Source organism: Mytilus trossulus, chromosome 4, assembly GCF_036588685.1.
Source record: "Mytilus trossulus isolate FHL-02 chromosome 4, PNRI_Mtr1.1.1.hap1, whole genome shotgun sequence".
Lineage (NCBI taxonomy): Eukaryota > Metazoa > Mollusca > Bivalvia > Mytilida > Mytilidae > Mytilus > Mytilus trossulus.
In genome coordinates, this window is record NC_086376.1 from 69,749,546 (window position 1) to 69,766,984 (window position 17,439).

General features: G+C 32.8%; 2 protein-coding genes across 2 annotated transcripts; one reads left to right on the forward strand and one right to left on the reverse strand.

Moving 5' to 3' along the window:
* Positions 1-7,748: 7,748 nt before the first annotated feature.
* On the forward strand, positions 7,749-9,978 carry LOC134716776 (uncharacterized). The gene has a single exon (XM_063579785.1). The coding sequence runs from the start codon at positions 7,816-7,818 to the stop codon at positions 9,976-9,978; it is 2,163 nt and encodes a 720-aa protein (XP_063435855.1). The 5' UTR covers positions 7,749-7,815.
* A 554-nt stretch (positions 9,979-10,532) lies between these two features.
* Positions 10,533-12,510, reverse strand: LOC134714144 (uncharacterized). Its single transcript, XM_063575387.1, has one exon. It carries the CDS (start codon positions 12,427-12,429, stop codon positions 10,948-10,950), a length of 1,482 nt encoding a protein of 493 aa, XP_063431457.1. The 5' UTR covers positions 12,430-12,510; the 3' UTR covers positions 10,533-10,947.
* Between the last annotated feature and the right edge of the window lie 4,929 nt (positions 12,511-17,439).

The following is a 17,439-nucleotide window of genomic DNA, read 5'->3' on the forward strand; positions in this document are numbered from 1 at the left end:
ATGTGTCACTACGGAAATGTTGAATACAATTGTAATCGAAATCGAGGGAACTCTAAATAATCGTCCTATAACTCACATTTCTACTGATATTAAAGATCCCGAACCGCTGACGCCAGCGCACCTGTTATATGGTCGTCGACTTGACAACCAATCGGAACACAATATTGACAGTGTTACTTCAGAAGACTTGCACGTGAAACTGAATAAAAATCTACAGAGAAATAATGAACTAATAAACCATTTTCGCTCAAGATGGATTCACGAATATCTGACGTCACTCCGTGAATTCCACCGTACATCTGGGAGAAACGAACAAACAATACAAATAGGTGACATTGTACAAGTACACAATGACACAAATCGAATAATGTGGAAATTAGCAGTTGTACAAGATTTAGTTCGTGGAAAGGATGGACTCATTCGATCAGCTGTTATCAAGACCGACACAGGAATTACCAACCGTCCGATTGTGAAGCTCTATCCGTTGGAAGTACGCAGTACACATGATGACAGTGAATGAACTTTTCTGCCCTGGAGAACTTTCTGCCCTGGAGAAATTAGTGGATGTATAGACTGTTCAATTAACTACGGTTATTAAATATACTTGTGAAAGTGTTAAATTATTCAGATGGAACAGTTAAAAAACTATTGAGAGACTTTAACTATGATTTTATTTCATTTTATGTTACAATTTACGAATTTTTCATATTGTATTTCAAATTTAAGTTAAATATCATTTTCTGCGGCCCCAGAATGTTAAGAATTGCGCTAATATTAACGAACCTTTTTGCGGTACGGCCGCTATCTTTGTGACGTCGCGTAATTGTTATACTTTATGTTGTATTGAATAGAAACGTATAATGGCAGACGTAGTTATATCTTTATCGCCTTAGTTAACTTACGATCAAATACACAACGCAACGCAATAATCTACAAGCACTATCACATTCCAATATGTATAGTGAACAATGAAATCGGAGTCAAAAGGAGTAGAATTTTACCAAAGTAATATCCAAACTAATAAGTCAAAAACAAAATGACAATGTCCATGTTTTAAGACATTTTGTCATTTCGGGCCATTTGTGCTAGCAGAGACATATAATTGTATTATATGTCTCTGGTGCTAGTAGCTTACGATAGGGTATAGAATTTCTCATTGTTGAAAGGCTTTATGGTGACAAATAATTATTTATTTATTATCCAGCAAAAACACTGTAATCTGATTGGTCAATTATCCCGGTATAAAGAACACACCACCCTTGTTCACCCCAGGATAAATAAAACTTTATCAAGATATAGAAATATCATACAAAGTCCAAAAAAAACAAAATAAAATATTTTCCAAAAAAATAAAGAAAAAATTATTTGACAATTCGCAGCAACATTAAAATTGAAAATTGTACATCCCGGTTTAAAAATGAGTAAGAAATTTTTCATAAAAAATAAATTCGTTAACTTGGTGAAATCAGGGCTGTACAGAATTTGAAACAGTTGTTGAAAATTCTGGACACCCCTGTTTCATCAAGATAGCTATTATCGTTATTTGGACCCTGTTTGATAGTCGTGTTATTGGCAATCATTCTTCGACTTATATAATATTGTTTATTTTTCGTTAACTATCAATTTGTATTGTCCCATGGTTCTAGGTGGTGGGTCTACTAGGACTTGGAAACTATTGGGGGAATACATTTACAGGTTGTGCATAATAAAAAAAGCACTTCATTTTTTACAAAATTTTCTTTTAAAATAATTTGCTATATAGTAACTGTACTATTTCCTTTTAAGTTCGTGTAAAAAAAGAAACAGAGATACCGGATTTACAAGACACAAATACGGATCTAAATCCGTTACTTGGTTGCTCACTTGATACCTCAACATCGGGTAAGTTTGTAATATGCCTTTTAAGCCAAAAAAATGCATTTCATTCTGATCAACTAATGTACGTCAATGCACAATTCTATGTCAGAGTTGATGTAATCTATTCGGTCACAGTACTTATATATTTCAATTCTTTATGGGTCGATTTAAAAAACATAAATAAAATACTAGAATAAAAAAGCAATAAATGAGGTTGTCAAATTTTATATTTGCATTTTTGGTAAAATGTTTTTATTGTGATTAAGATTATAACACAATGCTGACTGCTGTATCCCTATTTTGACATTTTTACCTATAATTTCTGTTTGTTTTGTTCACGCATCGTTGTCAGTATAAAGGAAGTTGATGTGACTGTAATACAAGTGAGAGTTTTAGCTAGCTTTAAAACCAGATTATTACATAAGAAAATACCTGTACCAAGTCAGGAATATGACAGTTGTTATCCATTCGTTTGATGTGTTTATGCTTTTGATTTTGCCATTTGATTATGGACTTTCCGTTTTCAATTTTCCTCGGAGTTCTGTTTTTTTGTGATTTCAGAAGGAAGGACGGATAAGTTATATTTCTATTTATTTATATACAGTCATGGTTTACGTACAGTAACAGTGTTGACGAATGTTATGGGGATCTATACAATATATCAATCCGAAGAATGAAAACATTGTCCTCATTTTCTCGAATACGGCTGGGTTTAATACTTTATTATTGTTAATGTTATTTGTAGTGTTGTGTTGGATTATTTCCTTTCATCAATTTTTATTATAGTCGAATTGATTGTCTTTCGTCCTTGGTTTTCACTAATACTGGTATAATATTCCTTCTGGTGTAGACGAAACGCACTTCTGGTGTATTTAAAAATCATTAGCTTGGTACCCGAAACGCGCATCTGGCGTATTACATTTTAAGCCTGGTACTTTGATAACTATTTAAACCACTGGGTCGATGCCACTGCTGGTGGACGTTCGTTCCCGGGGTTATCACCAGCCCAGTATTCAGCACTTCGGTGTTGACATGAATTGCAATTTGATGGTCATTTTTATAAATTTCATGTTTACAAAAGTATGACGTATTCAATTATAAGCCTGGTACCTTTAATAATTATCTAAACTATCTTTGTAAAATATTACATGATACCATCGGATTCAATTGTGTATCGAAATTTGTGTAAAGGTTGATCCGACGGGTCCTTCCCGCGCATCCCGTATTTTCATGTGTTTCGTGTATTTTTGAATTTTCTTTTTAGTATTTCGTGGACTGCTGAGTATGTTTTCTTGTTTTTCATAAGTTTTTGATTGTCTGTTTTATTCGATCTGTAGATTTTGATTGTTCTCTGTTGTCTCTCTCATTTTACTATTGATTTGGACTTCTAGCATTATTGTTCCTCTTTAGTAAATGACTTTTGGCTATGCCTTATGTACAAGGCATAGAAATGTTTTAAAATTATCGGAGACGTGGTATGTCTGCAATGCATTACAAAGACGACATACGTCGACGTAGTTCTTGTTTGAATTAAAACAAAGATCTACAATGACTAGTATAAAAGATTAAAATATTGAAGTTTTGATGACCTGTATTTCAAATAAGTGGTATGATAAGTCTAGCCAGTACAAGAGTACTTCTTCTCTGCTTTGTTAGTCAGTTAACAAACGGACCAAATAACCCCAGTAAAGGTATGAGTTAATGATCTAAGGTAAAAGTGTCAAACAGTTTGTCTTCTTATTTCTTATAAGTAACATATATACACTCTGCACAAATAATATATAAATTGATACGTCAGGCGCAAATATATTCATATGATGACTACAATAGTTACCAGTATTATAATTTAGTACGCCAGACGCGCGTGTCGTCTACAAAAGACTCATCAGTGACGCTCATATCAAAATAGTTATAACCCAAACAATACATAGTTAAAGAGCATTGAGGGTCCAAAATTCCAAATAAGTTGTGCCAAATACGGCTAAGGTAATCTATGCCTGGGATAAGAAAATCCTTAGTTTTTCGAAAAATAAATATACATTACACTAGTAATTTTGTGGCCCTTTATAGCTTGTTGTTTGGTGTGAGCCAAGGCTCCGTGTTGAAGGCCGTACTTTAACCTATAATGGTTTACTTTTTAAATTGTTACTTGGATGGAGAGTTGTCTCATTGGCACTCACACCACATCTTTCTATATCTATTGTGAACTTCTAACGCAAACACAACCTGTCCAACAAGGTAATCAAAAAGAATCACATATAACAGATATCGGCCCTATACAAGTGTTACGGACATAAATGCATACATGTGCTGGTCAATACAATAACTGTGTGTGTTTGTAATTATGTTGCTTATAATATGTGGTATATGTATAGCGGGATGCTCTTATTTGTTGGACGAACCGAATTTCGTTGTGTTTCGGGTTTATGCTATTCGCTCAATTTATTATTTTTATTTTTTTTTTGTCTTATTTCTATTTCATTAACGGTAATAATTTCAATGCACCAGATGCGCATTTCGACAATAAAGTTTCCTTCAGTGATGATTGGTGCCATTTGAAAATTGTAAAAACTTAATACAAAGAACTTATATGACAAAATTATGAACTTCAGTAAACTACTTTTGCCCCTTATTATTCAACACACTTACTACTCGTACTATTTGTGTATTTACCTTGCCTGTCCGTCCGTCTGTTTTTCAAAACAAATGAGATATTTTAATGAGGAACTAGTGCCAGGAGTAGTAGTTCATATCGTATTGGCAGTATGGTCGCAATAAATGTGGCCTTTGTAACGCATTTTGAATATGCATTAATTATTAGTCAGACGGATGAAAAAACTTATGACCGACATTGTCTTTGGTACACGTCAATACTCCAACTAAATGAACAAATTGCCAATTATTAACAATTTATAAAAATTATTAAAATATTATCACTTGTTAACATTTTACCTTTCAGCTTTCACACCTTCCTTTGTCGCAGTCCAATCAGGCATGTCAGCTACCGATACAACTTGTTTTGAATTTGAAACTATAACAGAATACGAAACAATAAGCATCACTGGGACTTTTAATGTAACTGAAACTATAAATGTAACTGCAACTGTTACTGTAACCGACCATGTGATAGTAACAACTGCATCGGTAGCATCACTAACAACGAGAGTGGTAGATAGTTATAGTACGTTGTTTACGTTGACTTCGACAGTAAATTTCACTGAAACCTATAATTTTACATCAACAGTATACGACACAAAATGCATGGTGAATTGTTCACATGCTTCAAATTTGTATCTGTCAACCGATGACCCCTCGCTTGTGAAAGCCATGTCGAGTATGGAAAAAGATATGATTGTCGATAAAACAACAACTTCCGCTTACAAAAGGACATTGAGTAGTGCGCCTGACGGTCGAACCTCATCATGTGTTATTGGGGTGGCGGGTATAGCAATTTTGGTTGTACTGTTTTCTTTCATTCTGCTGAGTGATTTACCATTAGTCGTACGATATTTCAAAGCTGCCTTTGACATTCGATGTCGTTGTCGCTGAGAAACAACGATCCTACCTAGCACATCTTTCCCTCAAAGCGAACATACTTACGTGAGACCAACAAAGCAGCTCTAAAATAGGGATACGCTATATAAGAGTTCCGACTCTGTTATGATGTGTTTGTTTTGAGCGGTGTGTGATAAAAAAAAATTAGAAAAAAACTGGTCTGAATACGAAAGTAACTTTTTCAAAAAATGATTCAAAAGTGCTAATATTATTGATTATGTTTATAGTCATTTCTATAAAATTTCCTGTTACAAGACTTTGAAATTTTCGAAATAAAATAAGGATTTTCTTATCCCAGGAATAGATTAGATTAGCCGTATTTGGCACAACTTTTTGGAATTCTGGGTCCTCAATGCTCTTCAACTTTCTTTATGTTTGGCTATAAAGCTTTTCTGATCTGAGCGTCACTGATGTGTTTTATGTAGACGAAATGCGCGTCTATCGTATTAAACAATAATCCTGGTACATTTGATAACTAATTAGAGATCACCGCTAACTGTGTTTAGCACATACTTACATCTTCTCGTCCAATCAAATTGCTTGTATTTGCCTTCTAATTTTCATACTTTTCCCATGTACTAAGTAACTTCGCATAAATGACCACAAGGGTAAGATTTCATTGTATTGTAATCAAGATATTAGAACAAAAAATGCTACTGGCTATTTTAAAATAAATTCTGTGTTCCAAATTTAACTAAATAGTTTGTGATTAGTTTTCAAACAATTTTTTAACATCCTACTAATCAATCTTTTGATTTGAATTTTGTTTTGGTAATTAAAAAAGGTTCTTTCATTAAAATGAAGAGTAATAATTATGGTGCTTTATACCTTGGTTAAAGTACAACTAAATCTTAAATTTGTAATCCTTTATGTTCCATGCAACTACTTTGTACACAAAAAGAGTCAACCATGAATCTTTTGAAGTGAAACTATTAATAAAGCAATTTGATATATTTAGTCATAAATTGGTCGATAATTGGTTGTCTTATGTCCAGTGACAAATATTTCATGCATATAAACTATACACTAGACTTCCTATGGGTACATACCAGGAGCAGATTCAGGCATTTTTAAGAGGTGTTTCAACAAAAGATGTGGGAGGGGGATCCAACTGTTTGTACTCATTCAAAAGCATTTTCAAGATAGTTTTAGGTTTTATGTGAAATTAAAAAAAATGTTTTTAAGAATGTAAAGCTTTCACTGCAATTTAAGAATTGCCTGCTCTTGATCAATTCATTTTGTCATCTTTCCATGTTAATAAGTATATGTATAATAAAACAACGCTTTAAATCAATAAACATACTTACACCAGCAGCTACCTTCTTTACATTCTAAAGTCAAGGGCCTTTTGAAATCCCATTTTTACAATGATATTATAGTGAGAAGATTTACAAAACTACGTAAATGAGCTACATCCAGTCAGCCAAAACATATCAATAGACTAATTACAGGATTACTCAAGTTGTAAATATGTGCTAAATTGGATATTGTATAGAAAGGTATATACTATGAAAATAAGAGCTTGGGGCAAAGCCCCGCGCTCTAATTTTCATAGTATATACCTTTCTATACAATAACCGAGACATATTGTCCTTCTCGGAATTCACCTACCTGAATGGTTGTATTTATTTCTACCTGTGGATCACGTTTCCTATTAGTGAATAATTGCCATTCCCTTTCTATGGATCAATCACAGTACTTATTCTTTATTTTCTTATCTTTTCGTGTTATAATTTTTACGTTAATCCAAGCAAAACTAGAAATGACTGATTCTCTTTCTTTTCGTTTGATTTACGTCTTATTCCTCAACATTAAAAGAAATTTAAGAACTTAATTTTTCGAAAAAATAAAAACCGGAACAAGTAAATTTGTGTTAAGACTAAACGTCGGCGATGTATGCGATATGAGTTGAGGACATAGTTTGCTTTAATTAGATAATTGTTTACATCAATGAAAGGCTGAAAATATGAAATGAATAAATCATTGGCTTTTATGGCATTTATAAGTAAACTGGACGGTGTATTTACATTATGCAAGATGGAAACAATCAAACAAAGGTCACTAAATGATCTTAGTGAAATACTCGGGAACTTTCTAATTATTTATGAAACAATTCATGATTCCTGCTCGAGCTTTACATTTATAAAAACAACGGACACTATTGTGTGAATCTTTTCTCGATCGAAATGCTCATGTATTCTTTTCACACTTTTAGTTAAAAACGAAATAATTGGCATAAATATTTCTAAAAGATTAAACATATACGCATCTAAGTCGAAATTTTGGACAAAATGTAAATATGGCTTAAGAATATAAGGCCGTTACTGTTTTTTAACTACGCATCTGATTATGATCAACTATATAAAATGTAAAAATGGTCAAACGATAGAAAGTCGTACGTAAATGGAAAGATGGTTAAGACTTCTTCTGTACTTTGGATCATGGACTTTTCTTGCCGTTGTTACGTTTATTTTGAATGTTTTAAATGTGAACTGGAAAGAGACACATATTGTTAGTGGTACATTATTAGTTTTAGTTTTGTCAGTTATACAAAGTTTTGTGTTGGAATATCCCATTCAGACAATATTTTGTTTAATTTTTGGAGGTCATACTAGGAAGGTTGCTAGTTCGGATGGTCAACATCTGACTTTAATTTTAAACTATAATTTACTTGCTACTTGTGCAGAAGACATCGACGAGTGTTTGCTGAATATGTATGAAGCATACATGGGAAATATAGGTTCTAATACGGCCAGCGTTTTGGTGAGCGCCACGAAAGACAGCGAACTGAGACAGTACGAATTAATTGTGCGCGATCGTTATCGTAGTTTAATTTTTGACCAACTTTATCAAGAAGGACTTTTATTTTCTTATGGAAACTCGAAAAAAATTGACAACGTTCGTTTGAGATTTGTGTGGAATAATTTTCAACATATTGACAATGACGAATTCAGAACAATCTATCTGTATCAGATCTGTACTAATTTTGTAAATGACTTCATGGTGATTCATAGAATATCATCAGTTTTGCGAAAGTGTGGGCAATATCAGGATTTAATGCTTCTTTCTGAAGGTGAAACTGAGGCTTATACGTATTGCGATAGCCAATTTTATTCCAGTGCAGCAAGAAAGGAAGGAGAGCCATTGTTTCATTATTCTGAGGACGTCAGAAACATAGAAGGTAGGAGATTCAACTATACTTTAGTGCTGGACAGTGATACACGGGTCGGTAAAGCAATAGCATTCAATCTGTTAGATATTGCAGCCGCTAATCCTGAAAGTGGAATAATTCAACCTGCTATATTTTTAGATTGTATAAATAAAACAGATACAATCTTTATGCACCTTGAATCAATGCGTCAAGCAATTAACGAGCCTCTGACTAATTCAATGGCAGCAATTTTAGAACAGTCCTCATTTTTTGGAAAAGGACTAATAAGCAATAAAGTGTACATTGATAAAATTCTTGGAAGTAGAGATAACTTGATAGAGAGAGTACCTATAGATGTTCTTAGTCATGATACATTCGAAGCTTCAATTTTACACCCACTTTATGTTGGAAATATTCATTTACAAGAAATGCCATCCTACAACTACGTTACATGGAGTATCAGAGAACGAAGATGGAATAAGGGAGAAATATTATTGGCGATATACTTTTTTCAAAACATTTTTGGAAAACCTATGAGATTCCTGCAAAAGAAATTTCAGAAATCAAAATTTATTGAGACAAAACTGAGAACAGCAACCAAATTAGATATAGTTTCTTCTTTCGTAGCTCACTCTGCGCTCCGACAAATGTTTATGAAACCTGTTCTTTTACTGTTTGTAGTTATTCATCTTTTCACATCGCTAACATATCCGAATGCACCAGTAGCAGTAATCATGTTTTTTGTTGTTATTTTTCCAAAATTTGCAACATGTAATAAAAACAACTTTAAATATGTGTGTATAGAATCTATTGCTTCTGTGTTGCAGTTTACACCAGAGGCTATCACCGGAAGTGTTAGGATAATTCGAGCTTTTAAAGCGATCCTTTTCAACAATACCCAGTGGAAACCTCAAAGAGCAGTGGAAATTGAATTTCAACAATCAAACCCTTTCGTATCTGCCTTTCGTAACCTCTGGGGTTATTCTGTTTTTGCTGCATTAATTGGAACTTTAACTGTAATATTTGTAGATGGAAGTCATTTATTTCTTTTTATGACAGGATGTGTGTTTGTGCTACCTTTATATACAGGACTAACGTCACTTCCCCTTGGCTTTGTTTCAAAATACCGACCAACAGTTGACATTGCCGTAACGATATCATCCAAAACATACACAGAAAACACTCAGATAAGCGGTTATATAAACAACAATGACGATACGTTCCTCGCAAAATCACGTGTTGACGTTTCGAATGAGATGTTGGAAAATGAAACAATACCCAAGATTCCTGTACCTTACTTTCCACGAATATTACCAAGGACGGAACACACAATACTTAACGATTTCTCCATGTGCTTAAACAATCATCAACATCTGGATACATCAAATGAGCTGCCTGAAGTCTCCACGTGTTAATTTATAATAAAATGTTATTCGAGCTTTATATAATATATGCTCTAAAAGTAACAATTAATAATTGTGTAAACCTTTGAAAAAATTGAAAACCAACAAATATTTGAAATGTCCAAAATGTGTCAAGACATCTTACAAGACATCTAAGAAAAATAAACTTTCAAAAATAACATTGTTGTCTTTAAAAGTAGAAATGTGTCCCTTACGTACATATGCCTGTATAGCTTCATTCCTTTCTCGTAATATCTTCAACTTGAATTTCCGAGGACGTGAACAAACACTTGTTGAAGTTGGTGCATTTAGAGAAAATATGCTATCTCTAGGACTATTGTTAGGGAAACTCTTAAATAAGTGTAACCTATGTAGATGCTTTGTGTAGAAATTTTATCAATATTTTACCCATAAGCAGCAGATGTCCGTATAATAAGCTTCTAATGAATACTAGTATTACTTAATAACTAGTGATTGTATATGAAAACATTTGATTTTTATTTGTATGGTATATATATAATTTGGTTAAAAGCTTACTCTAAAAATAAACATTCTCATACATAAAATTGGAAATGGAAATGAGGAATTAATTTATGCATGGTTTTAATTTAAAGTAAGGATGGTTACGTGACTAATCGCATTACATATATGTTCATACGATTCCGTAACTTTGATAAACAGACAACAATCGCTTAACATAAAATGTGACATTTTTTCGTTTCACTGCATGTCTCGCCGTAACATTACATTATGCTTCTTTCATATAGAGTTGTTAAAGTGCTGATCGTATATGCTTCGGCGTCAACGTCATTCAAAATCACATTGCTTTGGTCAACTCTTTTATACCCGAATAAAATAACAAAAAAAAGCGCATCTTTTGTTCTCGAATGACCAGCTATCTAAAACATAGTTTTTTTGCATTCCATTTGGGGTTTTTTTAGATTTAGAAAAAAAAATGACCGTCATTATTTTTACCAAAAGTTAGCACGTATTGATCCCAATCATTCCTCCACCATACTTTTTCAGAATATAAATCATTAACATCTCAGAGTTTTCAGTTGTCAGATCGAGTGCAAAGATTTGTCCGTGTTTTCTAGTTATATTTTCAACTTTGATACTGCTATCTTTAATAAATTGCGGAAGTAAATAATCAATGTTTAAAAACTCTTTGAAAATATCAACAACCCTTTCATTACATAAGTTCGATTCAGACTCTTTTTCAAAACCAACTGTATTTACATATTGAATTTTAACTGGATTTGTTTCAAATTTTTGCAAAACTTTTGAAACTTCTACAAACTCGTTCCTCATTTGATGGTACCCATATGCGTTTCCAACGGTTGTCTTATTTACCATATATAACCCTATGTTTATTGAATGAACAAGCGATTCAGTTAAACTCGGTTGATTAACGATGAAATTTCTGGAAAGAAATAAAGCCGTCTGCAAAAACCTGGGTCCACTAAACGCTTGTAAAACTTCAAGAGCATAAATTGCTTGCTTTGAAATCAGAGGCACATACATGACAAATAAAAAGTTTTCGTAATAGCCACAGTCAAGGATAATGTTTGTTGCTCTTGGTGGTCCTTTGTGGCCGTTTAATTCATCAAAATCACTGTAAGTGTTTTCATCGTCGTTCCAAATAAAAAGTGGAATATTCATTTTTCTAAATACCTCGTGATAAACAGAAAGAGTACCATTTTCACGCGAGGTGGTATAGTATTTATCTATCCAATCAAGTGCGCCTATGTTGTGTAACCGTCTCGCTATAGTAGTCTCGTTTTCATTTTCCATCCTGACAATAATATAATCATCCTGATGGAAAGTGTCTATAAGCCATGCACCAAAATCAATTGAGGACAAATTTTTCCGAATGCTTTCACTTCCAAATTTACTAATATGTTTTGAAATAGTTTCATTTGTATCCGACAGAATTCTAGATTGCACAATATTCATTAAATTTTTGTCAAAAGCCACGAAGAAAGGGTTGTGAGAGTCATCCTCCAGAAAGCTATACAAATGATATGTGGCAGCATCCGGGTATGTTTGTAAAAAAAGTTTGATACTCTCCCTCTGTCGGTACCAATTTCCTGTTGTTATGAAAACATTCCTCGGCAGATAATCACGGAACTGAATACTCAGATCTTTTTTAATACTAATTCCTGATCTTGAATCCGGAGGATCGTGAATATTATGTCTTTTGAACTGTTTTGTATTGGACCCTCTTAATTTTCCAAGGACGAGGTTATACACAAAATTGCCTGAAATAAATCCTAAACCTATCACAATTACAATGAATATTATTCGATTCCATTTTCCACTCATGTTTGGTCCTCCAATCATTGACATGCGTCTGCTCAAAGACACGCTTCGTTTAATGCCAGGCGACGTTTTTTCTTCCATGTTTGCTTTAACAATGTAAATAGAAATACTATATCGTCCAGATAAGACAACAAGGTACATCTTATATCTATCAGACAATCTGCCGTTTTCCTTAAGGATTATTCCACCTACTTCAGGTATTATGTATCATTTTGTTTTCAAGGTGATTATTCGTACCTGATCATACCTTTTATGTCAACTGACATTCCTGTGAGGTTTTGAAAATATGACCGATTAAGATAACACTATTTCAAATCGTTGACTTAATGTTCGAGAAATATGCACTAAAGATTACTGCTCTTATTATGTCACCTAGAACGAGTTTCGAGTTACATACTGTTTTTCTTCCGTATTTTATTTAATTTGTTACTCCAATCTTTGTCACAGACTTTTCAGGGAGACTACTGCACCAATGTTCAAGCATAACCATAATGAGAAACACCATATGTAGATGCGCAGTCGTTGGAACTTTTAAAATAGCTACCGTTACCATTGAACATAACAATTGCGAAAAATAGAAAAGTTAACCAAACTTAGCATGAATACGAATGGTCATGAGGAGGTATTGCATCTCCGTTTGGAATTTTCATAATGGTTTCCGATTCCATTTGCAATATAAATTCGTATTTATTCCACATGGATCATCTCTCATAAAAGGGGGAAATACTGACGTAATGTTATTGGGCTCTTTATACGGCTTCGCAAATTTTTATTTTTAATGAAGGTTATTCCATAAATATGGGTCGTTCGCCCTGATGTCAACATATTTATATGTATATATATAATTATAAAATGACTGAATAAATAGTCAACGATCAATCTTACAAGGCGACATGTTTTTGGCATATTTCTGTAGTCTTTGCGGTGTGTTTGGAAATTTTAAAATTGTTCCAGCGTTCGTTTAAATTGTATAAATCAAGATTTTGATAGAGTCTCAATTTGAATTGACATGATTCATTTGTCATCGTGCAATTACCGAAGAAGGATATCTGTTATCCGAAATATCTAATATTTGTATATTTTATAGTTATTTTATGACATTACACTTATTGCACCCCTGATCACTTTGTTTTTTTTATATGGATGCAGGTTCAGTAATATGTACCGGACTAGAATTGTAAATTGTTTGTGTGTGGTACAATAGGTATACTATTGTTATGTGAGTGTATGTCATCTGCGTTTTCTCAACCTCCAAGTTAATACAAAGAGGTTCCACTGGTTAAGTTATGTTTCTTTCAGAACAAGCACGCAAACACACGAATGAAAGGGAGTCTTAATAATAACAAAATTAAACAAATATTTAAAAAAATGAACTAGGACTTCAATCTTTTGATAACAATTTCAAAATTATCAACGTGAAAAATGATATCGATTTCTTTTTCAAAAATGAAATACTTCATAAAAATTAGTAACTAATGCCATGAGAGACCGCGAGATATACATTAAAAATTAAACAATTAAAACCTGGCCTGTAATATATCTTTCTCAAATGTGAAATACTGAACGTTTCGCAACATAATCATTAATAGGTCTGGAACTGTTAATCAGCATGCGATTGGTTAAGGTATGTGACATGTATTCGGTAGCATAAATGATCATTCACACACCAAATATGAAAATCATTCATTTACAATAGGAGCCAAGAAAACTTTGACAAAAATGTTCCTTGTACAATGAGTGTTGTAAAAAAGGAAACTATCTGCAGGCAAGAATGGGCTTGACATCAGATGTGATAAACTGATGACACAGAGATAGGTCTCAACCATTCAGTAACACACAATCTGATGGACAGCAACACTGTTTATCAATTCAAAGATGCTGGATCATGACATATTGGCCTGTGCGTATAAATGATCTTCAAACTGAGATGTACGAATTTCAATGCAAATTTATAGAAAATATAATTGTCTATCATAAGTAGTTTCTATTGAACTATCTTCAGCAGTACACTTTTATATTGAAAATTGTTCATTAATTGAAAGTCACATGGTTAGTAGCAGGGGCTATTCTGCTGACGCAAATTAAGACAGTGTTGTCACTTCCACGTTTTGTACAGCAACACCCATGTATCACCTTTAATGACGTTCATCACAGACAAGACCCTCTTTACTAATCATTTATATTATGTTGATTGTCCTAAATATAAATCTTTACTACAACTATCAAATAAACTGAACATGATCCAAGACACTGAGGTCAAGGTCAGATACACCAAACTGTATACAAATGTACAATCAACCCATACATCAACTATGCTTTAAATATAGTTGGCCTATTGCATAATACCATCTAAGAAACAAATTAACCAGTAAAACTAAACATGATTGAAATGAACCAGGAAAAGGAGGCTAAATTCAGAAACCAGACGGACGTGTACAACTTAAAATCATATCATGCATTAAATATAGTTGGTATATTGCATATAAAGTTTCTAAGAAACAAACTGAACCATCTGGAAAACTTAAGATAACCCCTGATAACCCGAAAATCAGGTTATGTTTATGGTCCCCGAAAATCAGGTTATGTTCATGGTCAGATGAAAATTTCCTGACAAACATGTACACCTTACATTCATTCCATACATTAAATATATAGAAAAAAAATATTCTTCTTCTTCTTTTTTATATACAGAAACACATCAACTGGTTGATGATTAATTTCCGGAGCATGCCTGGTTTAACAATATTTAAATGATTAAAAATATATTTTTGATTTCATATTTTTTCAACTTTTATATATACATGTAGTAACAAATGTATATGTAACTTATATTTAGTAATTTTAATTTCTGGTATAAGATATAAAAAAAAACAAGATACATATTTTAACATTTAGGTGTTTGTAAGTGTCAAGGAGCATCTCTCTAGTGACCTTCTCCTTGAAGCACTCAGTAGTGCAGGCTATTGGTTCAGTTCATTTTTCCAGACTTTTATAGTTTGGCAGAAAAATGAAAAGGAGTAAGTTCAGTAAAACCCCTATTTGGCCCCAAAATATAGCAGTTTTAGAAAATTGTGAAAATGTAATCTTTTAGCTATATTTTGGAAAGTAAAATGCTTCTGCTTCATAAATATGAGCTGTTTTTGACAATATAATGCACAAATATCCAGTTCTACCTTCATAAAGTCATGCTCAATTACTGAAATCTTCAAAATTTTAGCATTTTGTTTAATTTTTAGACCGTCTAAAATGAAGTGGCCTCATTCGTGTTCATTCATAATATTGAAATTTAAGTTGTATTTGATGATTATACAAAACATATTATATAAAGGTTGAGGATGAACACGGATGCGGCCACTTTCATTTTTTGACAAATCCATCTGAAAAGTTACGTTTTTTGGCATATTTGATAGAATTTTCATATTTAAGCTTAAATCAGAGGGTTTTTAATTACTAAATCAGTTAAAATCTTTCACATCAACTAATCGAATCAATTGAAATAGACACTTAAGTGTTTAAAAAGTGTCCAAAAATTTGTTAGATGAACCTGAAATTTGAGGCCAAAATCGGCCCTTACTGGACCTTACTCCTTTGTAACTGTCTTTGCTGCATCGAATTTGTCGGTATGTTTATTTGTGGCTAGACCTGGTGTTTAATTTGCTTTTAATTAGTATGTCAGTATGAACATATTCAATTTGCTTTGAGTCTCCTTTCTTGTAATGTTGGACAGAGAAGTGTGTTAGTCATGTTTGTTACACTTTCAGTATATTTGTTTTCATGTCTTCATCTCCATATCATTGGTAACTGTATAGACAAATAAAATAGAAATATGCTATACATGTATATTTTACAAAGTTGGTAAAGAGACTTACAATATAAACTTTAATTTAATCCTTGAAAAAAAGTCTAAATTGCTATTAATAATTTATAAATTTATATTTTTTTATTTGTCCCAAAACATTTATCAAATATGATGGCGGTGCCGAAAATTTTCATTCATGAAATATTTCATACACGGAAGTTTTTTCTCCTACACAGGAGGACAGGAGGATCCCCTGAAAACGGGATTATTGTACTCCCGTCAGGAGGTTCACATGTATGAATGTTGTCACTTAACAACGGAAATGCAGTCAAGGACAATGGACATTTGACAGACAGAAACTTCATAAAATAAAGCATCTTAATACAAAGTATAAAGGATACAGGTCTTCTACCTTCTGAAATATGAAGCTTTTAAGAAGTTTTTTTATGCCACCTTTTTTTAAGTCATATGCTCAACAAAACTGCTTACTTACTAAAACACTACATTATCAAGCTGCAAATATTAAGTCTTTTCCTTCCATAAAAGAAAAATTTTATGAAAACTTTCCTTGCATAATGAGTGTTGATGTGTCCCCAGTACATGAATGCCCCACTAGCACCATCATTTTCTATGTTCAGTGGTCTGTGAAAGTGGTGTAAAAAACCTCTAACTTTGCATTAAAATTTGTAAGATCATATCATAGGAAACATGTGTTCTAAGTTTCAAGTTAATTGGACTTCATCAGAAACTTTAACCTGAAGCAGGACAGACAGATGGACGAACAAACAGACGCACTGACGAATGGACAGATGCACAGACCAGTAAACTATTGTAGGTGGGGCATCAAAATTGCTACTTGGTACAAAACAACACTATCAATAATTAGATCTAATCGTAAGTCATTCCCTTTCTCTGTAGACAATAAAAAAAGTGTTGTATGTAAAATTAGTGTAAACTATCATGTCAGGGGTACTACTTAAACAAATGATTTCATGGTCACCTATTCCAGTGATTTTTCATAATCAGTTATCACTTATTAAAGTGATATTGGTGTCTCCTTTGATCTACAATTCCTAATTTCATTATTTTTACATATTGTTACTATTTTAAGTAACTTTTTTATAATTTTTCTACATTGATCAGTAATCCCTTTATCTTTGGGCATCCATTTCACCAGTGCGCTTGGGCAGTAAGTAAGTGCGCTAAAGATTTTAAAAGAACCCTTTGAAATTGTATTGTAATCAAATATTCATTAACAACTCTTACTATCAGACAAAGGTCAACAATATTAGGTAACCTGATTGGTTTTATTTAGAGCAAGAAAGACAAATTCTGCATGTACATGATAGTTT